Source organism: Lygodium microphyllum, chromosome 22 (genome assembly GCF_053477565.2).
Source record: "Lygodium microphyllum isolate KBCC chromosome 22, Lygodium_microphyllum_v1.1.10, whole genome shotgun sequence".
Classification (NCBI taxonomy): Eukaryota; Viridiplantae; Streptophyta; class Polypodiopsida; order Schizaeales; family Lygodiaceae; genus Lygodium; species Lygodium microphyllum.
This window is the reverse complement of record NC_141156.1, coordinates 139093348-139119799: the sequence shown is the minus strand read 5'-3', so window position 1 is coordinate 139119799 and position 26452 is coordinate 139093348. Positions and strand designations below refer to the sequence as shown.

Genomic DNA, 26452 nt, shown 5'->3' with positions numbered 1-26452 from the left:
CTCAATAGCAACTTGGACCCTAATCTCAGTACGGAAAGTGGAGATATTTGGAAAAGGCTCTGGTGGATCAAGGAGAGGACGCTGACCTGCTACTGCATAGCAACTAGCTGCATACTGGTAACTGCTCCAATGTATCAGAGGATGTAATGGGTGTGGCTGGGCAATGTCCTCTTAAAACCCTCTGGGCCTCTCTAGAATAGTGACTCAAGAACAGCTGGTATAAGTCTCTCTCAAACAGGGCTAACAATGCTCTCTTCTTCTGCCCTACGAGTTGTGTGATGAATAGTTGTTCCTATCTATGGGTGGTCTATCCCAATGTTACCTCTCTCTATAGGCAAGCTATGGTCTCACAGCACTCATCATTGTACTAGCTATATTGAGGTAGCACTCCGAAGGAGGCTCTATGTGTGAGCTGTGAATGTGGAAAGGCTGCACCTGGTGATGTGTGCAAAGCCTCACGAAACTGCTGGGTGAGCTCCTATAATGGAATGTCAAGGTTTGCATCATATAATAGTGTGAAGATCTTGACCCCATTGTTATCCTTTGTCTTTTTGGGGAAGTATCATCTCAGGTGTTGGTGGACCACATGATGGGTTTATCCATGGGTGAAGTGGAGATCTATAGTGAATGACAAGTAAGCATGATCCATTGTGACTCTGCTGAGGCATGCGAGACTATGAAATCTTGAATATGAGATATAAGCATCGGAGGGGCAAATACTTAATGTACCTTGCTGGCACTATGTTGTTGGGGGTAACATGTGAAGGCACCTGATAGGGATATCTAGCTAAGCCATTGAGTATGGCTAGTCCATGTGCTGTGCCCATCTCCACAAGATACCTCCCATACTCTATGAATCCACCCATGTTCTGGGAGGTCCTCTCCTCTCCATCTATAGTTCTGACACATCTTGCTCTTGTAAGATCTCCTCAAATGCATCAAAGAAAGACACCTGATGGCAGGTTGTCCTTGCATTAAAGTCCCCCTAGAAGAATGACATTTCCCTCCCCTCGAGAACTCCCATATATCCTCATCCATGGCCATGTACAGTGATTGTCCCTTGGGTGAGGCGTGTCCCCCAAGTTGGGGGGGGGGAGGGGGGGTTTGTTCATACTCCCTAGGGTGGACTTGGTTTCTTGGCATACGGCAATTTCTTCTGCTCCATTGTTGTGACTTTTGTCTTTTTTATGTGATTTGATTTGATATTGTATAACTACCCATTAATAAAATAAGAAAAAAAGAGAGGAAGGGAGAGAGGGAGGAATATTTTTATGTAACAAGCTGTTTTGAAAATTATCTTTGAGCTGTTACAGAGTCACATTCCGCCCTGTAATTAATAGATACAATAAGAGTCTAGGTAATCTAGACGAGCAGGGGAGATACCATGAAGGAAATGTCTTCAATAGGCTTATGCAGTATGCAGAAAAGCTAGCAGAGAAAAAGAGAAGGATACAAGAGATACAAGACAAAAGCATAAAACACATGGATCTATCAACTGGCCAGGAGTTATTTAGGCCACAAACGGGACGCAAACCACTTGCTGAGGCAAGAATCTGAAACTCGAAGAGCCAAGTTTCTCTGTTCAGGATTCAGAAAACATAACTTTCACCTAATTGATATTATGAGCAGAAAATATGCTTTTAATCTAAAAATTCTGAGAATGGAAGGGAAAAGTCAGTGTCCAGAAAAATTTGAAACTTGATAAAGTTGCTACAATGTTTCTTTGTCTGTAAGCATGAGTAACTGTTTAAGAGCTTTTTGTTGCTGGAGAATGATAGATTTAAATTATATGTTTTTCAAAAATGTGTGCAAGTGATCCTTGATCTTTTAAGACAGTAAGAGATCTGATTGATCAATCCAATTTGGCAACTGTTTAGGAAGGAGAGTGCACATATATGTATGTGTGTGTGTGTGCGCGCGCGTGTGTGTGCACCCAGGCGTGGTATCAATATTCATTCACAATCCCTATTTGGAAATTTGATCTTACTGTTAATGTTTCTTGTGATTTGAAAGCTGTTTTGTTGCAGAGGAATACAGCTTCCTTGCCCATTGGTGACTTCTTGTATCAGCAAAAATTTGAACTAGAGAATAAGAAAAAGTCAATGGCTGCAAAGGATTGGAAAGAGAGAAAGGAACTAGCAAATGGTCATTACGTTGGCCAAAGGTCTCAGCAACTACTGAACCGTCTCAGGGACCGGAAGCTTTTGAAACTGTTTGAACATCTTGATAAAGATAGGGTTTGTTTCCTAAATCTAGCCCAGTGTTTTTGGAGGTTTTAAAGTGGTAGCTATGCATTTTTTTAAAATAGTGTTTTATACTTGATTTTCTCAAAATGAGGGTGAAAGGGAGTTCAAATTATCATAACTTCATCCTTTGTTTTTGGAGATGATTTGCTGTTGCATTTCTTGTGTTCCAAGTAACTTTGATATTTTGCAGTCCATCTTTGACTCTTCTGTAGAATGTATCACACATTTGGGTGCCAAAATGGAGGGGGATTGCAAAGACTAAGCTTGAGGCTTGACATAAGTTTCTTTGGTCCTTTGGAAAGTGTGTTTTGGAAGTGCTCAAGTAATCTGCATCTAGGAGTCTGACAAGCTCTTGGGTCCATAGAGTTCAAGCAACGCCCAAGAATAGCCAATGAATACTAGAATCATACCAGTGATACCCAGTTGAAATGAATTATTTCATTATTAAACATCACTTGGCCGCAATTGGGCCACAGTGATGTTCAAGTGCATCCAGCTCGGAAACAGTGGATCACATATGATGGTGTTCTCTCACAATGCACCAAATATACTTAATACTTTGAGATCTAAGAGTTTTATGCATTTGAGGTTTTGTTCAGTTGGTCAAAGTCAGACTATGCAGTCCATTAGAGCATATATATTGGGGCTAGTCCTTTGCATGTTTGGGGTGAAGAAAAGCAAGGCACAAAACGAAGTGCATGAAGCCTTCTGCATGCCTGCTTGAAAACTCAAACAGCATTAGCAGCTTTCCAGAGGGCCTACAAGTGCTGCAACTTCTGAGACTCTTAAATTTGGGCAAAGGTTAAAGTAGTGTTTGCCTTTCAGACTTGTGGGTCTATAGCAATAATTCCAAAAATTTCCTGACTTCCTGTAAGGCTCTCAAACTTCAGTGGATTTATTTCTTTATTTATTGCATAGTTGCACTAGTATCACATGTGAAAGGTTATATACTGGATGTCCGCGAAGGCACGAGCCTATTGCCCTCTGTCCATATCTAACCAGCCACTCTCCTGCACGGCGAAGAAATTATGTGAGGGTCATTTGTGACTCTGCATAGCACCTACACTAGGATGCCCGCAAGGTGAAAATTGTGGTGCCCACCCATAGGTCGATGGCATAGGATTTTGAATGGGAGGGGCAAACCAATCCTGAAAGATCATCATGTTCATTCCTGCCATCTGGCCTCTGCCCCCCTCCAGCATCCTACAACCTACTGAAGTACGTCGAGATCTGCATCCCTCTTGATATCTCTCCAAACTTTGATGAAGTGGATACTAGCTTCTTGGCTAGCCCCCTTGAAGTGTGTGTGCTTTCAGGGATGGAGACTGTCTCACTCCTAGATTTTTTATTTTTTATTTTTTCAAGTAAAATGTGGCTGATTATATTACTCAAAAAAACTGATTACAACGGAGTGCTTATGCTCAACAGACTGGCTGGAGCTGGTGCAAAGTCACAAATACATCATGTATACAAGCCTCTCATTGCGGGGGATGGGGGCAAGAAGCCATGGTGGGGGGGGGGGTGGGGGGGTGTATCGCCAAATGGGGCTGCCTGCTTGCATTACGAAAAACAGGTCCTAGCTGCCCCAAGTGCGCATGAAATGGCAACGGGGCTCCTGACGAGCCCTGGACTCGCTCTGCACCTGATTCCATCGACCACGGAGGGAGTGGATGATGGAGGTCCATAGCTCTGCTACGGTCCCATGTACTGAAAGTCTCTCTCTGCCGAAAGCCTCTTGACACCGCGCCTTCCAGATATGCCATCCAGTAAGACTCCCTATGATCTCCCTCCCATACCTCCGAGTGGTCTGCTGTGGGCTCCAGTACCTGGCGGATGGGTAGAGCCTCCAGACCGACCACTGCGCACGACCCTGCCTCAATAATGAATATCCTGTCTTGCATCTCGGCCTCATGCAGAAGGTGATGGCCCTGGCTGACTGCGTGCCAATAGAAAGCTCCCCATGAGATACATCCAAGACACCCTCCTCAGCCTCCAGCTATCCCATAGGCGGCGCTAGAAGGTCCGTCAGAAAGGCTCCGTGATGCTGTACTCCATCCAATGCCTGCTAGTGACGGTGCCCAATCCATATCCTCCTGCATCAGTACGTGTCTGCCAATGTTGGCAGTGTACTCTAGGAACCTGGGTGGCTTCTTGGCCACCGCAGTGGCCGGCCATAGCCACTCTCCTGGATCCCACTCTAGCTCATCAAGTGGTCTGCCCTCCCAGATCCAAAGGCGCCACTCCTTGAGCTCTTTCCTCAAAACATAGGGGTCCAGTGGCCATGTCTTCCCTTGAAGGCTCACCACCCGAACCCCCCTCCACGAAAGGGCGGTTGTCCCCTCATCTTGTTGCCTACTATCAAGGGCTAGATGCCCCCCCCTCTTGAACGGCGAGGAAATTTCCCTGCGGGGCGCCGTCCACTCTACCTGCCACCTCTAGGGGGATGCATGCTGGTGAAAACCTATCTGCCCATACCTCCCCGGGTTCTATCAGCTCTCATATTGGGGGAGCAAGCCACTCCAGAGGTATTGCTGCGTCTATCTCCCTTCTTCTCAACTCCAGTCCTCTTTGATAGCCTGAAACTCGTTGTAGCACCTCCTCGTCTGCCATCCTGTACACTTCCCGCCATGTCTTGATGGTACGAGCTGCGCCGGACTCCCAACCAGCCCACTGGATGTTGGGGCGCTCGCTGATCTGTGCCGCTTCATGATCTTTGACGTGGGGGTTCCAGATAACCGACTGACAGTCTATCTCCTCCTGGCAGCCTGGGTGGCTCTGGATTAGGGCCTTCGCCTTACGAAGGCCCTGCCGGGGGTGGTTGATCTGGGCTGACGTAAAGATCCATCTTGGGGACGGCCTCCACTCACCGCCAAGCCTCGGTCTACAGTCTTGAAGAACATTCTGCAATAAGATCTTCCAGGTCTGCCCGCCTAGTGTGAGGCCGTGGACAACTAGCTTGCCCAAGAGGGCCATCCTCTTATACTCTGGGTCTATGATCCCAAGCACTTCCTCTGACCGATGTTGTATGATGGTTGCCCATCCCACCTTGGCTCTGGAATCCTTGGACCCATCTGACCCTGACCAAAGGAAGTTCCAGACTAAGCAACGAAGGTGCGCTACGCATGACGAGAAGCACCAACACGAGGCGATGTACCAAGCCGTCGCTAGGAGGACCTGAATAACCACCAGGGCTCAGCCGGCTTGTGAGAGGCGAGCTATGCTCCAGTAGGTCAGTTTCCTCCGAATAGAATCAAGGACAGAAAGAAACTGCTGGGCAGAAGTGATGTCAAGTCCCATCTAGAACCCTAGGTATCAGACGGACTGCCCTCTGGTCACCCATCTAAATCCTAGATGGATGCGCCACTCTGTGCTAGAGTCCGGGTCTGTGAGGAAACCAACCAACTTTCGCCAGTTGATTTTCGCTCCCACTGTAGATCAGAATACGTCAAGAGCCAGCCTCACTCTCTCCAGCATCAACTCATCGTCCTCTATGTAGAGTGCTATGTCATCTGCATACTCTGAGTCTAACAACTTAGTCTCCTCTCTCACTGGAGGTCGGAGGCCAGATAAAGTGCTCACACGTAACCTGAGGAAGTGAGACATCGCGTCTGCAAAGAGTAGAAATAGGTGAGGGGCTAGGGGGTACCCTTGTCGAACCGATCTCTCTAGCCGAAACTCCTCCCCTCGCCTTCCGCCTATGAGAACCATGTTGCTGGCCAATCTGTAAAAGGCTGAGACTCCGCAAATCCAAACCTGGGGGAAAGCCAACCTCATCAAGGTGCCCTCTAGGAAATCCCAGTCCACCCTGTCATAGGCTTTCTCGAAATCCAAGAGTAATACGGCCAATCTCTGCCCATTGTGGTGAGCCCACTCTGTCGCCTCAAAGAAAGTAAATACATTGTCCAAGATGCTCCTATCCTGGACAAAGCATGTCTGTGTGTCATGGATGATGTTTGGAAGCACGAGGCATAATCGCCTACCAATCATCTTTGCCAATGCCTTATAGACCACTGACAATAAGGTGATCGGTCTCCACTGGGAAAGCTCCAACTGGTCTCCCCCTTTGGAGAGAAGACTGATAAGGCCTGCCGAAAGACTCCCTGGCATCTGTCTTGAAGTGAAAATCTCCCGAAAGGCCATCAGTAGGGGGACCTTCACCAGCTCCCAGTAGGTACTGAAGAAGGCCTTAGAGAGGCCATCCTCTCTCGAGCATTTTGTTGGGTATCTCACACGCCTTACTTACGCCTACGCTCATATGGGAGTGTGCGGGTGATCACTAGGACACTGGGGCACTTTTTACTCTCGGTAGGAGAGGTTTTTTCCCCCAGATTATGTGTACTATTTTGTATGTGCTTGTGGTGCACACTTACGGGCACTTACTGTGTTCGGGTGTGAACAGCCCCTTATAACCCTAAGGTATAAGGGTTATCATTTGTACTTTCAGCTTACACTCTATTCAGTACTATTGCATTGGGTATCGTGCTCAACTCTGTCTCTCACTCTCACACTGTCTACTGCACTTCAGCTGCACCTCGATCCTCTCCCATCTGACATTTGGTATCAGAGCTCAGCTCAGAGCAGTCTTCAGTCTGCAGTCTGCAGCCCCCGCCAGTTCTGCCCCAGCCGCCTGTTCCTGCCCAGTCCTGCCTGCGCCTGTCAGTCCGTCAGCGCGCAGCACCAGACGACTCCTCTGCCCAGCGTGCAGCTCCAACAATCAGCGCGCAGCACCGCCCTGCCCAGCGCGCCACCTGTACCTGCGTGCTGCCACCTCTGCCCAGCGTGTCCTCTGCCCTGTGTCTGCCCAGCGTGCCCCTTCGCCTGTCAGTCTGCCTGCGCAGCCTCCCTGCGCTGAGCTAGCCTGTGCCGTCAGCTCCAGCTGCCAGCGCGCCACCTGTCTCCACCAGCCAGTCCTGGGTGCCGCCTCCTCTGCCCAGCGCGCGCCCAGTCCTGCCTGCGCGTGTCACTGGACCTGCACGCCTGTACCTGTGCGTCAGTCCGACTGTACCCAGCAGTCATTACCTCGGGAATCGTGCCCGTCGTCAACACGCAGAGGTAACATTCTGCACTTTTCTTTTACACAGGAGTTCCTGCAACAGGTTCAGGTTCAGCATTGGGAAACGTGCTGAACAGCAGGTTCAGTTTTCAGCATTGGGAAACGTGCTGTGTCTGTCTGTGACACATTGAATGCACATTTTGGGGCTTTTGTAACAGACATTTGTGACAGAAATTTTGGGCAGAAAATTTTGGGGCTTTTGATGTTTTAGTGCTGCTGAGCACTAATTGCACCTTGGGAAGCGTGCATCAGTGACAGTTTTTTGACAGAGTACCCTTTGCACATTAATTGCAGACTTGTGTTTGCTGCAATTTCTGGAAATTTGCAGATTTCCAGCCCGTACTGCATTGACATTGCTCTATTGCCTTTTGGGAAATAATGGCAAATCAGGGAGGAGATGTATTCACCTATGTGTCCAAGGAAGACCGATTGGATGGGAACAATTATTCCCTTTGGTCTTTCATGATGAAGAATGTATTAGTGGCCAAAAATTTGTGGGATTATGTCAGTGGAGAGGAAGCACGACCGGGAGTTGTGGCTCCCGCTACTCCTCCTCCAGGAGGACGTGCAAGAGGGCAACCTCAGCCCCCTCCACCTCAGCCCGCTCAGCCACTTCCCCCAAGAACTGCAGCTCAGAAAGCTTGGGATACACGGGATGCACAGGCTATGTCGCTGATTGCATTGGCAGTTCAGCGTTCTATCATTCCTCATATTCGTTCAGCAGCTTCTTCACAAGAAGCTTGGTTGACATTGGAGCAGATGTTTGCAGGAAAGAATGAGACTCGCATCTCTTTCTTGAAGAAAGAGCTAGAGACTCTAAAGATGAATGAGAGTGATTCTATGCAGGATCATCTCAACAAAATTCAGGACTTGCGGGAGCAACTCATGAATGTGGATGAGTACTACTCAGATGCGCAGCTGCTTTCTACGACATTGAATTCACTGCCTCCCTCTTACTTGGCTTTTCATACTGCCTTGAACCTCACTATGAGGATTTCGAAAGAGCCCATCACTTTCATTCAGCTTGTCAGTTTGCTTCTAGAGGAGGAGCAAACTAGACGGAACAGTGGTGTGGATGGTATAGCCTCTGAGCAGGCTTTTATGTCAAGGCAGAAGGGTAAAAACAGCCAAGGGAAAAATGCTTCGCAGAGTTCTGGTAGTAGTAGCACTTCACAGACAAGTCAGAAACAGGGGGGCACGCAAGCCAAGAAAGGAAAATGCCATTACTGCAAGAAGCCTGGCCACTATATCACTGAGTGCAGGAAGCGCATCGCCAAAGAGAAGAAGAAGGAGTCAGGGATGTCTGTTTCTGCAGCTCCTTCCACTGCTAGTGAGTCCGCGTCCTTTGTTGCAGACAGGGACTATTGTTTTTACACTTGCAGTTATGATGTCTCTTGGGCTGATAGAGCATTTAGCTCTACAGAAGATGCTGACACTTGGTTCTTTGACAGTGGTGCTTCACGGCATATCACATCTCGTAGAGATTTGTTTGCTTCTCTTGGTGCACCTCCCGTTGGGAAGTCTGTTCAGTGTGCTAATAATGCATCATACCCTGTTCATGGTATTGGGGAGATTCAGCTTACAGCCATTGATGGCTCTATTCTCCGCCTACAGGATGCTTTGTATGTGCCTGGCATTAAGAAGAATCTGCTTTCCATTTCTTCTATGGCACGTTGTGGTTTGCAGGTCACCTTTGATGATGACCGTTGCATGGTCCGTGACAAGGAACACATGACATTGGTCTTGACAAGTTCTCTGTGTCATGGGTTATATGAGTTGGATGCTCTTTCGGTAGATCAGTCTGCATATTTGACATCCACTCTTACTCCTGCTATGTTAGAGGCAGAGTTATGGCATGCTCGTTTGGGGCATGTAAACTATGGCAGCTTGATGCTATTACAGCGTACTCAGATGTTGGATGGATTACCTCTCTTGGAGAGACCTCCTGAGCATTTATGCGAGGGTTGCATTTTGGGGAAAATGCATCGTTTCTCTTTTCCCCGTGATGTTGCTTTTAGAGCAACAGCCAGATTGCAGCTTGTGCATTCGGATGTTTGTGGGCCCATGCAGACACAGTCATTGGGTGGTTGTTACTATTTTGTAACATTTATTGATGACTTTACACGTTTTTGCTGGGTCTACTGCTTGAAAAAGAAGTCAGAAGTGTATGATGCATTTTTGGCTTTCAGTGCACTTGTGGAAACTCAGTCTGGTTGCAAGATTAAGACTCTCCGTTCGGACCGAGGGGGGGAATACATGTCCTCTATGCTGAATTCTTATTTGCAGCAGAAGGGCATTATCCATCAGTACACTACTGCATATACTCCACAGCAGAATGGGGTAGCAGAGAGGAAAAATCGGTCACTCATGGAGATGGCCAGATGTATGCTGAAGGCAAAGAGTTTGCCTCATAGTTTTTGGATGGAAGCCGTCATGTGCGCTTGCCACATTTTGAACAGATGCCCTACCAAGGCCTTGAAAACCGTCACACCTTTTGAGGCTTGGCACAGCCGCAAACCTTCTGTTGGCCACTTCCGTACTTTTGGGTGTCTTGCATATGCCCATATTCCACAGGTACTTCGAAAGAAGTTGGACAACAAGGCTGTAAAATGCATCTTTATGGGATATAGCAGCGAAAGCAAAGGCTACAGACTCTATGATCCCGTGACCAAGAAGGTTTTTGTTAGCAGGGATGTTGTATTTGATGAAAAATCAGAATTATCCTTGGCTGGTTTTGATACATATCAGGCTGCCCGTGATGTCTTTGAAGGGCTGCTGCCCATCACATTTGGTGATTCAGCTGGTACTTCAGCAAATGAACCTAATGTTCAGCCAGCTGCTCCTATGGAACATGCAGTAAATCAGCACATTGCTGAAATTGAAATTCAGCAGGAACTTGTACACAGTCAGGAAGCAAGACAGGTGCCTAGATGGTACACGCAGACTATGAGAGATAGTCATTTGGAAACACCCTTGGCTGGTCGTACTCGAAGGCAAACTCGACTGCATGATTCAGCACATTCCATGGAGTTTGTTATGGCAGCATGTACTCATGATAATGAGGAGCCTGAATGTTTTGAGGATGCACGACATAGTGTGCATTGGATGGCAGCCATGCAAGCTGAATTGGATTCTATTCATAAGAATCATACTTGGGATTTGGTGTCTTTGCCAGTTGGCAAGCGTGCCATTGGTACGAAATGGGTCTACAAATTGAAAAGGAATGCAGATGGATCCATAGATAAGTACAAGGCACGGCTGGTAGCTAAAGGCTACGCACAGAAAAAGGGCATTGACTATGAGGAGACTTTTGCTCCTACCTCCCGTATGACGACCATTCGGTCTATGATTGCCTTGGCTGCACATTTTGGTTGGAAAGTGCATCAGCTGGATATAAAGACTGCATTCTTACATGGGGAACTTCAGGAAGAAGTGTATGTACAGCAGCCCATTGGTTTTGCAGTTGAAGGCTCAGAAAATTTAGTATGCAAGCTGAAAAAAGCTCTATATGGTTTGAAACAAGCTCCACGAGCTTGGTACGCAAAGATAGATGCTTTCTTGCTTAGTCAGGGGTTTGTAAACAGCCCATCTGAGTCTACCCTTTATGTACATAAAGAAGGGGGATCCATGCTGATTTTGTGTCTATATGTAGATGACCTTTTGCTCACTGGAACACATGCTGATCAGATTTCAGCATTCAAAAATAATTTACAGCAAACTTTTGACATGTCTGACTTGGGTATTTTGCACTATTACTTGGGCATCCAGTTTGTACATGATGCTAGAGGCATTGGATTATGTCAGTCAAGGTACATTGGGCAACTTCTTGAGAAGTTTGGCTTACAGGATTGCAAGCCAGTTTGTACACCCATGGAACCTGGGCTCAAACTGTCATTACATGATGACAGTGATTTGTTTGATATCCATACTTATGCTCCAGCAGTGGGATGTCTCATCTATCTATGCCACACTCGGCCAGACATACAGTTTGCCGTTTCAGTTTTGAGCAGGTACATGCATCAGCCTCGTATGTCGCATTGGCAAGCTGTGAAGCGTGTGTTTCGTTACTTGCAGGGTACTAGAGCTCTTGGATTGCTTTATGCCAAGGGGGGACCACTGCAGTTACATGCTTACAGTGACTCTGATTGGGCTGGTGATTTTGATACTCGTCACTCCACTAGTGGCAATTGTTTCTTTCTTGGCTCGTCATGCATTTCTTGGCTTAGCAAGAAACAATCCACTGTTGCCACGTCGTCATGTGAAGCTGAGTACAAGGCAGCCTTCACTACTGCAGTTGAGTGCGTATGGCTTAGACGCTTACTTGCTGATTTGGATGTATCTGTTACGGAGCCTACTCCTTTATATACTGACAGTCAGAGTGCCATTGCAGTGGCACGGAACCCTGTGTTTCATGCTCGCACGAAACACATAGAGATTCACTACCACTTTGTCAGAGAGAGGCTACATGCAGGTGATATCAGCCTTGTCTACTGTCCTACCACCAGCAATGTGGCAGACATCTTCACCAAAGCTCTTCCACGAGACAAATTTGAAGCATTTCGCGATGCTTTGAATTTGACGCCCTTTGGTGGCGGATGATCCTTGTACACTTGATCACTCTTCACTCCAGGGGGGTTTGTTGGGTATCTCACACGCCTTACTTACGCCTACGCTCATATGGTTGGGTATCTCACACGCCTTACTTACGCCTACGCTCATATGGGAGTGTGCGGGTGATCACTAGGACACTGGGGCACTTTTTACTACACTGGGGCACTTTTTACTCTCGGTAGGAGAGGTTTTTTTCCCCAGATTATGTGTACTATTTTGTATGTGCTTGTGGTGCACACTTACGGGCACTTACTGTGTTCGGGTGTGAACAGCCCCTTATAACCCTAAGGTATAAGGGTTATCATTTGTACTTTCAGCTTACACTCTATTCAGTACTATTGCATTGGGTATCGTGCTCAACTCTGTCTCTCACTCTCACACTGTCTACTGCACTTCAGCTGCACCTCGATCCTCTCCCATCTGACACATTTCTGCCCAGCCTGTGTATGGAAAGCCTCCTCTAGTTCCTTCTCTTTGAAGGCGGCTAGGAGGGAGCGTCCCATCTCCTCTGTGACGAGGGACAGGATGTAATCCCAGACCTGTTGTCTATATCTGTGTCCTCTAGCTGAAGTCGTCCCCTGCTGGAAAAGGCGCGTGTAATGGTCGGTAGCAATCTCCATCACCTCGTCTGGGCTAGAACGAGTCCTCCCATACTGATCCCGAAGGCTGCGTATTTGCTCTCCTGCAGTGCGAGACTGGTGTACCTGGAAGAACTCCTTGCACATCGTGTCCCCCTTCTGTACCCACCCTTCTGTACCCAAAAGGTTGCTGAGGTTCAGAAAGAGAACTCCAAACGTCTGTCCTCAAGGCCAGCAATGGCTGCTCGTGCGCGCAACTCTTGTGCGTGGAGGGTGGGATCCCCTGGTGCCTCTTGTAATAATCTCTGCGTGGTTGCAAGGTCCCAACGGATTGCTCTCTCCTCCTCCCAGCTCTGTTGCTTGGCCTGTATGGCTGCCTCTTGGCAGATTCTACTTGACTCGGGTAGGACCTCTGCAACCTCGTCTGCTATCCGGTCCCTCCTGTCCCACTCTTTAATCCAAATCTGCTCTATCTGTCTCGTTACCTCCTCCCTCCTATAGATTGAGTTAGGGATCCGATAGGATCGTGTGTCTAGGGAGGAAGCTGGGGGTCAAGTGATAGGAGAACCGGGCAATGATCGGACAACGTGGTGCCTGCCAACTGCTCAATCTGGCCTCCACGAGAGCCTCCCCACTCTTCCACATAAAACCTGTCCGATTGCTCCAGCAGGACTCTATCTAGCCGCCTGTATCCCCAAGAGAATCCAACAACCTCTCCCTCCTGTGTAAGGCAGCATCTCTCCAGGCATCACGTGCTCCTACTGCTAGAAGAAAGATCTCCTGCTCCTCCCTAGCCATGCTGTGGTAGTTATTGCATCTGCCTTGTTGGTCCTCCGAAGCCTCCAGGTTGTTAAAGTCTCCTCCAACAATCTGGGAGTCCACCTCTAGGAGTCCATCCGCGATCTCCTCCCAGAACCTATTGCGTGCCCTAACCTCCGTAGGGGCATAGACATTGAGGACTACAATGCACGAATCCCCAATATCCAATCTGATCCATAGAACCCTCCCTGCCACTATCGTCCTGTGGTCTCGTACACAGGTGGTGAGACTCGGGCCAATAGAGGTGCATACACCTCCACTCCTGTCGTGGGCACCTATGGCGTGTTCCTAGGAAGTGTGCGAGCTGCCCGAAAGTACCTTCCCTACCCGCTAGGCCTGGGTGGGGTGAGCTTGTGCTCTTGAAGAAGTAAGATAGCGATTCGTCCAGCAAGGGCAGGCTGCAGCTCTCCTGCCGAACAATCAACTTCCTGGAACCACGTTCCCCATTGTAGTTGAGACTATTCACGTTCCAGGATGCAAGGTGTAAGCTCATGGGTGAACCTGTGACTGACTGAATAGGCATTTGTTCGGTGTGGAGGCTGTTGAAGAGGAGAAGAAGCTATGAGGCATGCAAGTACGCTTTGCCGCCGGTCTAGACGGCGAACTCCAATCCCCTATGGTGGCTCTCGGCGGTTCATAGGGGTGATAGATGCTCCAGGTGGTACAATCAATGCATCTATCAGCCATGCTGAGAGTTGTGACTCTGTACACTGGTAGAAATGGGCATGTTTGTGCCAAGGGCCACTCGGTCACATCCCTTGGAGCTCTCCACTGTGGGGGGGACTCGAAAGATGATACTCAAGTGTGGGGCCTCGGCTCCGGCCCACCAATAAATGTCCATCATCCCAGGCAACTGCTATGCAAACAATGCTAGTCCTTCTCCCATCCACTGGGAGATATGGTCTGCCACCTGACTCTTCAACTCCTCTATCTGTGTAGTCATTTACTCCCTTGAGTGAGAGGACTGAAGAAAGGTGTAGTTTGGTCCATCCCGTGCTGCTAGTAGATGGACCTTGCCCTTCCTTGACTTACGAACCACGAAGATCCTCACCTCTAGAGGTAGTGGGACCTCTCCTGCTCGGCAACTCTCAGGTAGGACTAAGGGCCACTGCTTAAGAACTACTGTGGCAACAGTTGTGCCTGTCTTGGGAAAGTGTGACGGGTGACAGGGGCAGATGAGCTGGTGGCTGTATGGGAGGGGGAAGACTACTGGTGCGAGGAGGATGTAGGCATGTGTGGCTCATCACCTCTTGTGGGAGGAGGGGGGTGGGTTTTGGGGGGGGGGGGGGGTCACTTGAACCGGGTGCGGATCAGGGGGGGCACACGATAGGGGAGGTGGTGGAGGGGAAGATGATCGAGGGATATTGGGATGGGCAGAGGTGCATGGCGGGTGTTGGGGGGGGGGGGGGCTGGTGGCCTTGGAAAGGGGGGGCTGTGGGCCAAGGTCAGTGGGGGGGTGAGGGGGGGAATGGGATGTGGGGACTGTGGGATCTCAGGTGAGGTAGTCCGTGGTGCGGATGGTGGATGTGGTGGGATGCGGTCTTGCCGGGTGGGGCGGGCAGGGGGGGTTGTGAAGTGCTCTGTCGAGGGGGCGTCGGTCGCCCAACAACTCCCTGCTAACGAGGCTGGGTCTGAGTAGCTCGCTGCGCCCCCCCCTGCCGTCTCCCTCTCTGTTGTCTCTGGACAGGTGTGAAGCCATCAGTGTCCACTTGCAGACCTGTCGGTGGAACCGCATTGGCACTGAAACGCGTGCAGACTGCTGCCTGATGCCCAAAGTCGTGGCAGCGCATGCATTGCCTTGGTTGCCCAATCACAATGACTTGCTGGCTAAAGGAGTGCCCGTCCGCCTCAATCTCTAGGAGCTATGGGATATTCTTGACCTCTTTCACTGCCTTCCGTACCTTTGGGACTCCTGCAGCTGTCACTGCATCCGCGAAAGACGCGGAAAGGACAGTGCCGAAGAGCTTTCAAAGTCTTCCACCAACTAGCGATACTCTATCACCAGACTGGGGAAAAGAAGGGTGACCGGGTGCCGAAGAAACCTGTTGTGGAGTGCAAATGCCTCCACAGTAAAGTCACTGTGCCAAGGGACCATGTATATGACCCCCTTCGTGGACCCATATGGTGAATTGGCAAGTAACTCGTGAGCTGCGTCTAGCGAATTGAGCCGGACCATGAAGATCCCTTGGCCCATTAGGACCGCCTCCATGATCTGCGCTGTGCGGATGCGGAGCATGGAGGGAAGCTAGTCCCGAAGTTGGGCCTTGGCTAGGGAATGTCCTACTACCTGACCATAAATCGCTGCCTCTTTTAGCTCCAGCTCCTTAGCTTGGATGGCTAAGAGCTGCTCCTCAGAGAGGAAGATGCGCAAGGTGTTTGACTGGGGGGCACTCGCTGAGTGCATCGGCGTCTGACCAGAGGTTTCCATTGTGCGTCCCTTCTGAGAGAACTACCAATCACGTTACGGTACTACCTGCCTGGGGGGGGGGGGGGGGAGTTGCTGCAAATAAAGGGAGCAACTGGAGGGTGGGGGGAACAATGGCGGGGAACTGCTATTTTTGGCATTGGGGGGGGGGGGGGGGAGTTGCTGCAAATAAAGGGAGCAACTAGAGGGTGGGGGGAACAATGGCGGGGAACTGCTATTTTTGGCATTGGGGGGGGGGGGGGGGAGGAGGAATCCTTGGCCGAAAATGTTGGAGCGGGCCGAATCCGTTTGGGGGGGGGGATGGGGGTGGCTGAGAGCGGGACAGGGTGAAATGTTGGGGCGGAGGTGAAAGACGGCGGACAGGACACAAGCGCGAGCCGTCAGGTGAGGGAGTCAACATGGGGGGGGCAAGTTGTCGGGCTGGGTGTTGGCGATGGCACGGTTGAGCTGTGGCGGGCGCGATCAGACGGAGCGGGGAGTAGCTTGCGACCTGACGGGTTGAGCTTGCACCATTGTCACTCCTAGATTTGTGGGTTTGACATGACTAGTTGTCTATTAATCTGCTCCTGACAAGTTGGGGCCTTCGGTCAAGGACCTTCTGCAAGCTCTGCCAAACTCGTAGCAAGCTGCAAAGGAATGATGGCTTGGTAGAGTAGTCAATGTTCTAGTGAAGATCCATCTCAGAGATGGCCTCCACCTGCCTTTCAGAGCCCTTACAAAATGTACAGATGTAATGTTTCTGGTGATCAGACAAGTAAATGTCACCTAATATTTTGTCTTTTGGCTCTTTAGAAATTGTAAACTGCAAATACATAATCTCAATCATCCATCTAGAAAAAAAAGCATTTATATTGAAGATGGAATCTGTGTATCCCAAAGTGTTTGCATCACATTTTAATGGTCTTATTTGAACCACAAATAGGTCTCATTAATATTACATTACAAGGTATATTCAGGGAGAAAAAGGAGACATGTTGTATTTTTTTGTGTCAATCATTATTGTTGTGATAAACTGTTTGTTCGGGTGTTATCTTTAGGATGGCTTTGTGGATCTTGATTCATCAGAATTGAAGAAGCTTCCACAAGAGGTGGTCTCTGATATCTCAGAGATACAGCATTTAGGAACTGTCAATAAAAAACATGTGACATTTCCAGAATTTCTACAGCTGATGAGCCATCTTCAGGTACCAACAAAAGGCTGCCTTTCATTTCCCACACTTGCACTGAGATATGCCTGAGTTTTAGCAGAGCAGTTCTTTTATTAATTGAGAAAATGGTTGCATTTATGTATTTTTTCATTGATAGAAAAAGGGGAATTCTATTTCATATTTGGATCAGAAGTGCACTAAGAAGAACCATCAAGGTAGTGAAAAGTTTACATTTCAATTCAAGATGGACCGCTATTCTCGTAGTTTAGCCAACAGGAAAAGGAGATTCAGGTAATTTGATGTTCATCCATTTGCTTGTTTTGTATGCTCATTGTGTTAATTCCAAAACATAACAATATAACACAGCTGGATTAGACAAGCTGCCATTACTGCTTTAGCTGGAGCCAACAAGGTCATTTTGTTATTGCCAGACCTGATATTTTTGCTGGATCATACAAAGCTTCTCTTGCCTAGGGCTGTTGGTCCTCGGCAGGACTTCTGAATTGTCTCAAAGGTATTGATTTAGTCCTTCACACTCGGGCTCATAACCATGAAGCTGTGGGTCCATGTGTCTCTAGGTGCATCACTTAGTTGGACACTTACCTTCACATGGTAGCTTCATTTAAGTCTGGATTGTTGCTCACTCAAACACCTAGTTGGTCCTCCTCCTTGGTGGGGTCACTGAGGAGAAGGGTTGCAATGTTATCAAGCTCTGTTGTTCATTCGGCTCTATCTGCACACAGGAAAATGTCCCATTAGTGTGTACAATAAGTGAGGGTGTTAGGGGCGAATAAAATTGAAACAATGGAAGACATACAACAACCTTGATAGTTTCCCGATTGGTAGGCCAACCTAACAAAGGTGCACATAATTTAGTGACCCTTGATTAGCATCTAGGACCTCTAGTTTTGGGATCCCAAGAAGGTGGACAGTCTAAAAATATGGATACTGACCAAAAGCGGACAAAAGTGGATAGAGCTCTTAAAGGCCCTTTATTGGATGAGTGCAGGGCTGACAAAACATGGCCCTTAACACTCCATCATGGAAGAGCTTTTTTGAAAAGTCTATCACAGTCCAATGTAGAAGCTCCAACTCCCTATCCAAGGATCCCCTGTAGATCAATCTGATTCATGCGAGCATGAAATGTCTTAACACTCCATCATGGAAGAGCTTTTTTGAAAAGTCTATCACAGTCCAATGTAGAAGCTCTAACTCCCTATCCAAGGATCCCCTGTAGATCAATCTGCTTCACCCGAGCATGAAATGTATGGTTTCTAGCTATGGTTAGAGAGCTCTTAAACTGTCACATGGAAGAACTGCTGACTATCTCTGTGGACTGCCTATCGTCCCTATACTGGCAGCAGTACTGCTGGTCACTGTGCTGGTACCCTGGTAGTATGGTCACTGTTCATCTCATGCTTCTCTTTGTGTACTGCATTGCCATTTATTCTGAGTTCTTGTGTTCATCTCATGCTTCTCTTTATGGACTCCATTTCCATTCATTCTGAGTTCTTGTGTTCATCTCTCATGGTTCTTTTTGTCAGCATTTATGCATTGTCTTTGCACTCCTGTTCATTTGCACATTCTCACAGAGTATCACGGCTATAATATTCGATTTTGGTGCTGTTTTACTGACTGTTACAGGTATGCAATCCTGCATTTTACTGTTGCTTGAGCTGTCTTACCTTGCATTTTACTCCCAGTCCATGACCTCACTCCATGACAATCTAAACTCCTCAACTGTCCCATATTTCTGAGAAAACCTTCTCAGATGAGACAGCACAACATGCTTAAGATAAGTTGCCCCTAAACAAACCATTCAATTAAATTTTCTTCTGCAATCACTTTTTCTGGCCAATACCTATCTAGAAGTTTCAAGCACTTCAATTAGCAAAGCATTATCTTGATGTCTTTGAGCAAGATCATTAAGTGGCTTCCACTGCATCCAAACTGATGTGTTATCATGATGCTACTGGCTGTGACAATTAACATTGCAGATGATATCAATACCTGTTGATGGCAACCACCTCTCCCAAATGCTTAAGAGTGGTGAGATAATCACATTAAAAAACTGCAAAGCACATCTATGGTGATCAGCTGCCTTCTTTTGCTTTTCCTATGATCTCTGAAGTGCATAATAAGCCTTCTCATAGGCTGCATCCATGTTCTCCACATAATGATCAGTCTCAAAGATCTTATCATTTTTGTGCAAAACATGATACACTTTCTTGCCACCCTCCATAACCTCAATTGGAGCCTTACTAGTGGAATTGTGGACCGTATTATTATATGTAAACTCAAGTACTACTCCCACTATGTCTTGTGCTCTGATATATAGCACCTCTAGAGATGTAAAATTGTGGACTTTGAATCTTTGAGCTAACTATCTGTCTATCAATGGAAGGGCGACAAAGAAAATTTCAGTGTGATACCATGTTCTCAAACAGGCCCTTCCAATACAAATTGGTCATCGTGGATCTGAATCTGATGACTGATTCTCACATATCATTACACTCCTGCGATATGATTAGCCTTTATTGTCTTCCTCGCTAGAATGAAATGGGCTTGCTTAGTAGACTTGCAAATGATAGTCTATGTCCCATCATTCCCCATAGGTGTCTAAGGAAGATCAACCATAAAATCCATCACAATGCTTTGCCAAGGCCTATCAAGTATGGGCAAGGGCTACAATAAGCCTAACACCTTTTGCCTATCTTACTTGACCTTTTGGCAGGACAATGCATGTACCAACTAACTACTCTATATCATGTCTCAAAGTTAGCCAATAGAAAAAGTTCTTAACTGCCTTAACTATAGCATCAATGCCTCTATGCCTTGCATAAGGAGGGGCATGATTCTTAGTCATCACCTTTGGCCTCAATAGCTTTGTAACATAGAGTCACACATGCATCATCACAAAACCATCTCTAAGTATATGGTGTTCATGTCTCTAGCCATTGCAAAGCTAATCATATATATTGGAAAAATCCAAATCAACAACATAGTGATCTTTCATGGCATCCAACTCAGTGTCATAAATAACAACTGAAATCTAAGGCTTACGAGACAATGCAACAACTACTACATTTTTTTTTTCCATCTATGTGTACAATTTGGAAGTGAAACATAGAGAGTAAATTCACCCATCTTATATGCTTCTCAAACAACTAGGATGAGTTAAAAAATAGTGCAAAGTTTGATGATGTGTTTGCACTATAACATCAGCCCCTAAACGATAGTGTTTCCATGTTAGAATTGCATGGATTAGAGCAAGTAATTCTTTCTCATAAATGTGCAAATTCTTCTCTACACTATGGAGAACACAACTCTCATATGCTACCGCTTGGTCATCCTGTATTAAAACAGCCCCAATGCTATTTTCACATGCATCACACTAAACAACAAATGATTTTCTTAGATCCGGAAATCCAAGCACAGGATCTGAAGTCATCTTTTCCTTTAACTTGTCAAAAGCTAAAATTTTCACAATTGTTCATTAAATGGTATACTCTTTTTCTACAAAGTATAAAATGGAGATGTAATTTTAGCAAAGTTATGCCCAAACTTCCTATATTGGGAACATAGACCTGCAAAGCTATCCTATGCACATTTCTCAAATGTGGCCATGAACGTATTGCTCCAACCTTTATAGGATCCATGTATATCCCATTAACTATTAACAATATGCCCAAGAAAGTGGATTTTGTATAAAAAGAACTCACTCTTCTTTTCATTGATCACTCACTAACTAATGCTTACATTGTGAAGAAATGCTTTGAACACAGAAAACACAAAACCAATCATACCACAAAGCACAGACTGATAAACACAAAGAACTCTCTCTTCTTTTCATTGATCACTAACTACTCCTTATACTAAGAAGAAATGCTCTAAACACAGAAACACAAAACCATCATACCACAAAGCATAGACTGATAAACACAAAACACAATTAGGTTAGGGTAACTTAGAGACAATGAACCCAATGAATAATGAAGTGAATGACTACTGAATATATAGTGCTCCTGTAACAAACACACTATGTGGCCATGAACATATCACTCTAACCTTAGTAGAATCCATGCATATCCCATCAACGGTTCGGATAACAATATGTCTAAGAAAGTGAATTTCATGCAAAAAGAACTCTCTTCTTTTCATTGATCACTAACTAATGCTTATATTGTGAAGAAATGCTCTAAACGCAGAAAACACAACCAATCGTACCACAAAGCACAGACTTATAAACACGGAACATAGTTAGGGTTAGGGTAACTCAAAGACACGTCATTGTGTCCCCGCCCGTCTGTTCGTTGTGCCCCGGCCCGGCCCGCCCCGCCCCGTCCCGTCGTTTTGTCGTACCCCGCCGGTACAGCGCCTTCGCCAGCGACTCCCTCCCTCCCCATTGACAGGAACCACTCTCCCCTTCATCACCTGCGCCCATCCTTATCGCCTTCGCGAGGGCCCTTCGTCAGCTCCCTGCGCGCTGCCTGCCCTACCCCCCCACCCCACCCCCCCACCCCCCCCCCCCCGCCTGCGTCTACTTGCTCGCCCCCCCCCCCCCCCCCCCCCCCTTCGCCATTGACACCCCCCCTTCCCCCTCCAGTTGCTCCCTCCCCTTGCAGCAACTCCCCATCCAATAGCACAGTAGCATGATAGGTAGGTTCTCCCAGAAGGGACGCGCAATGGAAACCTATGGTCAGACGCCGGCGCACTCACCGAGTACACCCCAGTCAAACACCTTGCGCGTAGTCGTCTCTGACGAGCAACTCTTAGCCGTCCGAGCTAAAGAGCTGGAGCTAATGGAAACAACGATTTATGGTTAGGTAGTAGGACATTCCCCAGCCAGGGCCCAGCTTCGGGACTGGCTTCACTCCATGCTGCGCATCGGCACAGCGCAGATCATGGAGGTGGTCCTATTGGGCCAAGGGATCTTTATGGTCCGCCTTAGCTCGGCAGATGCAGCTCGCGGGCTACTTGCCAGTTCACCATATGCATCCACGAAGGGGGTCATATACATGGTCCCTTGGTACACTGGCTTTACTGTGGAGGCGTTTGCACTCCACAACAGGTTTCTTCGGCACCCGGTCACCCTTCTTTTCTTGGGCTTGGCGATTGAGTATTGCCAGTTGATGGAAGACTTTGGGCGGCTCTTCGGCACTGTCCTTCCCGCGTCCTTTGTGGATGTAGTGACAGCTGCAGGGGTCCCAAAGGTACGGATGGCAGTGAAAGAGGTCAAGAATATCCCACAGTTCCTAGAGATTGAGGTAGGCGGATACTCCTTTAGGTAGCAGGTCATTGTGACTGGGCAACCAAGGTAGTGCTTGGGCTGCCATGACTTTGGGCATCAGGCAGCAGTTTGTACGCGTTTCGGAGCCAAGGCGGCTCTGCCCACAGGTTCGCAGGTGGACGCTGACGGTTTCACACGGGTCCAGAGAGGACAGAGAGGGAGACGGCAAGGGGGGGCGCAGCTAGCTCCTCAGACCCAACCTCATCAGTAGGGTGTTGGCGCGCGAGCGGCCCCCTCTCGGCAGAGCACTCCACATCCCCCCCCCTGTCCGCCCCCACCGACAGGACCGCAGTCCCCCACATTCTCCATATGCACCAGAGACTCTCACCTGAGTTTCCACAGGCCCCTTACCAACAACCCCCCCCGTAACAGGTTTCTTCGGCACCCGGTCACCCTTCTTTTGCACTCCACAACAGGTTTCTTTGGCACCCGGTCACCCTTCTTTTCTCGGGCCTGGCGATTGAGTATTGCCAGTTGGTGGAAGACTTTGGGCGGCTCTTCGGCACTGTCCTTCTCGCGTCCTTCGCGGATGTAGTGACAGCTGCAGGGGTCCCAAAGGTACGGATGGCAGTGAAAGAGGTCAAGAATATCCCACAGTTCCTAGAGATTGAGGTAGGCGGACACTCCTTTAGGTAGCAGGTCATTGTGACTGGGGAACCAGGGCAATGCTTGGGCTGCCACGACTTTGGGCATTAGGCAGTAATTTGTACGCGTTTTGGAGCCAAGGCAGCTCTGCCCACAAGTCCGCAGGTGGACGCTGACGGTTTCACATGGGTCTAGAGACGACAGAGAGGGAGACGGAAAGGGGGGGCGCAGCCAGCCCCTAAGACCCAGCCTCATCAGTAGAGTGTTGGCGTGCGAGCGGCCCCCTCTTGGTAGAGCACTCCACATCCCCCCCCTGTCCGCCCCAACCGACAGGACCACAGTCCCCCACATTCTCCATATGCGCCAGAGACTGCCTTGCTTGAGTTCCCACAAGCCCCTTACCACCCCCCCCCCCCCCCCCCCCCCCCCCCCCCCCCCCAACACCTGCCTAGCATCTCCTGCCATGCCACCATATCTCGATCCTCTGCACCCCCATCAACACGCCCCCTCGATCCGCATCCAGGTCAGGTTAGCCCCCCCAAACCCAACCCCCCTCCTCCCACAGGAGGTGATGAGCCACACACACCTACCTCCTCTGCACATCAACAGTCTCAGAGTACAGCCAAATTTGGTGGACAGCAGAGAGTTTACTGCTGTAAATCCTAAATTACAGTAGTAATTAGGGTTTAGCAGCTACCTTGGGACCCGTGCTATCAGTCAAAGACATTGTACATTGAAATCAGCACCGGAAATTCGTGGAATTGTGAGGATTTCAGATGCCAGCCCATCTATTGTGAATTTGGGGCAGCATTTGACCACTTGGGGTTCCATTAGAGCAAGTCCTGGGTGAAAATCAAGGGGCAATTTGCCCGAATGCTTTGCTGATTATTGGAATAGCAAGGGGCTTTTGAATCAGCCAAGGAGATTGTGAAATCTTGACTTGTAATTTATCCATCAGCAATTGAAATTAAAGAAATACCGAAAAGGGCACCAGTTTTGGGGCCAACTTGGTGTCCACTGTCCAAGTTTATGAAGGTAAAGTGAGCATTTCGGTTTATGTTCATTTGCTAATTGCTATAATTAAGTGCTTAATCAGGTTAAACCACCCTATATGAGAAGAAAGGCTAGTTTCAGACACTACGTGATGGCGGGAACCATAGGGCGGGGGGTTGCACAGAGGGGGGGTAGCATGATGGCGAGGAGGGAGGGGCTCAGTGTGATGGCAAGGAGGGGGAGGCGCAGCTTGATGATGAGAAGGGGGGGCAGCGCGATGGCGAGGAGGCAGGCGAGAGGGACGGGGGAGGCGCGATGGCCAGTCAGCGGGGGCACAGTTTGACGGGGGTACAGGGGCGAGGGCAGCGGCGCGTTGGTAGGAGCGTGCTTGCAAAATGGCATAGTATTTGCATTTCCAAGTTTCTCATATATTTGTTGTCCTTGCCTCAAATCAAATATTTGCATTAGTGCATTCAATGCATTGAGTGCATTTTAAAGCTATATCACATCCATCTAGGTGAGACATACTGTCCCCAAGCATTAGAAGGTGCTCTTTCAGTTTTTCCCTTATTCATCTTCTTCGGAGACAGCATGGATTCAACAAAACATGGGTCTTTTGTAAGCTTTCAACAACTCTCTCAGGCTGCCGATGCATCTTGTCTTCATGGAAGAATACATCATGACTGCGGATGACTTTCCACGCTTACGGATCCCAGAGACGGTAACCCATCTCGCCTGCATCCCCATAACCAAGGAAAATGCATTTGATACTTTTAGGATCCGGCTTACTTCTCTTGTCCCTGGGCACATGGCAAAATGCCTCACATCCAAAGACATGGAGATGCGCATAAGAGGGAGGTTTTCCAATCCATACCTCCTCTACAACCTGAAAATCCAAACCACTAGAAGGTGACCTGTTTATGACATGCATAACTGTACTAACTACCTCAGCCCAAAAGCTCTGTGGTAGGCCTGCATGGCTAAGCATACTGCGTACACGCTCTTGGATGGTTCGATTCATCCGCTCAGCGAAACCATTCTGGGGGGGGGGGGGTGTAGGGGGCAATCAACTGACGCTTAATACCCCTCTCATCACATAACTACTCAAAAGCACGTGAGACATACTTATCTCCAGTATCTGTCCTTAGGCATTTTAGCCTATACCCAGACTGGTTACATTGGATTTCAGCTTAATGGGATAAGCCCAAACTTTCCGTGAAAAATCATCTATGAAAGTAACAAAATACTTGGTACCACCCATAGACTGATAAGGCATGGGCCCACAGACATCCGAATGTACCAATGCCAAGGGCTCACTCATGCGTGGCCTACCAGACTTTTTATGCATAGACCTAGTCTGCTTGCCATAAAGACAATGCTCACATGAATCAAAATATGCATAATCAAGGGGCGGTAAGTACTGCAAACCAGAAAGCATTTTCATTCCCTTCAAAGACATATGGCCCAAACGGGCATGCCAAAGGAATACATGGGGGATAGAACCCACAGACAAGACATGATCAAGGGAAGAAGCTGATACATCCTGCATAACAAAGCTGCTGCCAAAAGGAAACTGCAGCCTAACATCACCAATGCCCACAATATCAAGAGAGCTGTCATCACCCAAGCGCACCGAACCCGAAACAGTACGGTATGAATGAAACCACTCTCGGCAAGGTGTCACATGAAAGGATGCACCTGAGTCCAAGAGCCAACACTGTGCATACATAGAGTGTATCTCTGTCATCTACGATGCACTAGAAGAAGCTGCAAGAATATAATCATCATCATCAACATCCTCAGGTTGCATAACATTGATCTCTTCAATTTTAACACTGGACTTTGCAGGCACTATGCTGCGATCAGAAGACTTATTCTGCACTTTGTCTTTCCCCTTATCTTTGCGCCTTTCATTGCGCAATTCATGGCATTGTGGCCTAATATGGCCCTTTTTCCCACAATGGTAACAAGTAACATCTGCATTCCTGCCACTGGATTTGCTACGTGACTTCCCACAAGACTTGGACCGAGATTTCTGAAAATCTCGTCCACGGCCACTGCCACTGCCATGCTTTCCATATCCATCATTCCTGCCTCTAACTGTCATAGCATGCGACACACGAGAGGCATCCAAATTCTTACGGTTAACCTCTTCCTGCAGAAGAGCACTCTCAACATCAGATAATTTCAAGGTAGCAGTAGAGGCACATAATGCAGTGCGGAATACATCCCATGACTCATTAAGAATACCAAGCAAGAAAAGAGGAGTGACATCCTCTGCAAAAGTGATGTCCTGCGAAGTCAAGTTCTTGAGTATAGCATGGAACTGGCTCAAGTGAGCAGACATAATCACATTCTCCTTCATGCGCAGATCCATAAGCTGCTTTAGCCAATACATCTGACTCGCTAGACTTTTCTTGTCATAGAGATTCTTGATTTTATCCCACAACTGCCATGCACTCTGTTATTCCTCAAAGACATTGTAATGAACCTGTTCTGTGAGAGATAATACAATAGTGGACTTGCATAACTCATCAAGCTCAAGCCATTCCTCATTTGGCATAGTTGCAGGTGGATACCTGCTCAACCTCAAAGGTTTGATTTGCGATTTCTGTACCAACACCTGCCAAATCTGGCTCTTCCAATAAGAGTAATTTGTACCATCAAGCTTAGTGATGTTGAAAATAGCATGTTCAGTGGACGA

At 47.9% G+C, this 26452-nt stretch overlaps 1 protein-coding gene across 11 annotated transcripts in view; it reads left to right on the top strand.

Moving 5' to 3' along the window:
- Positions 1–26452, top strand: part of LOC148017678 (uncharacterized) — a 134969-nt gene that overhangs the window by 92540 nt on the left and 15977 nt on the right. For 7 of the 11 annotated variants that reach the window (XM_087663513.1, XM_087663515.1, XM_087663510.1 and 4 more), the window contains exons 10-13: positions 1314–1545; positions 2028–2237; positions 16770–16916; positions 17038–17171. In XM_087663513.1, the coding sequence (XP_087519639.1) occupies positions 1314–1545; positions 2028–2237; positions 16770–16916; positions 17038–17171 (723 nt within the window). Of the gene's footprint in view, positions 1–1313; positions 1546–2027; positions 2238–16769; positions 16917–17037; positions 17172–17311; positions 17395–26452 lie in introns of all 11 variants that reach the window. The other 4 variants (XR_015687967.1, XR_015687966.1, XM_087663518.1 and 1 more) reach the window with 3 other exon arrangements.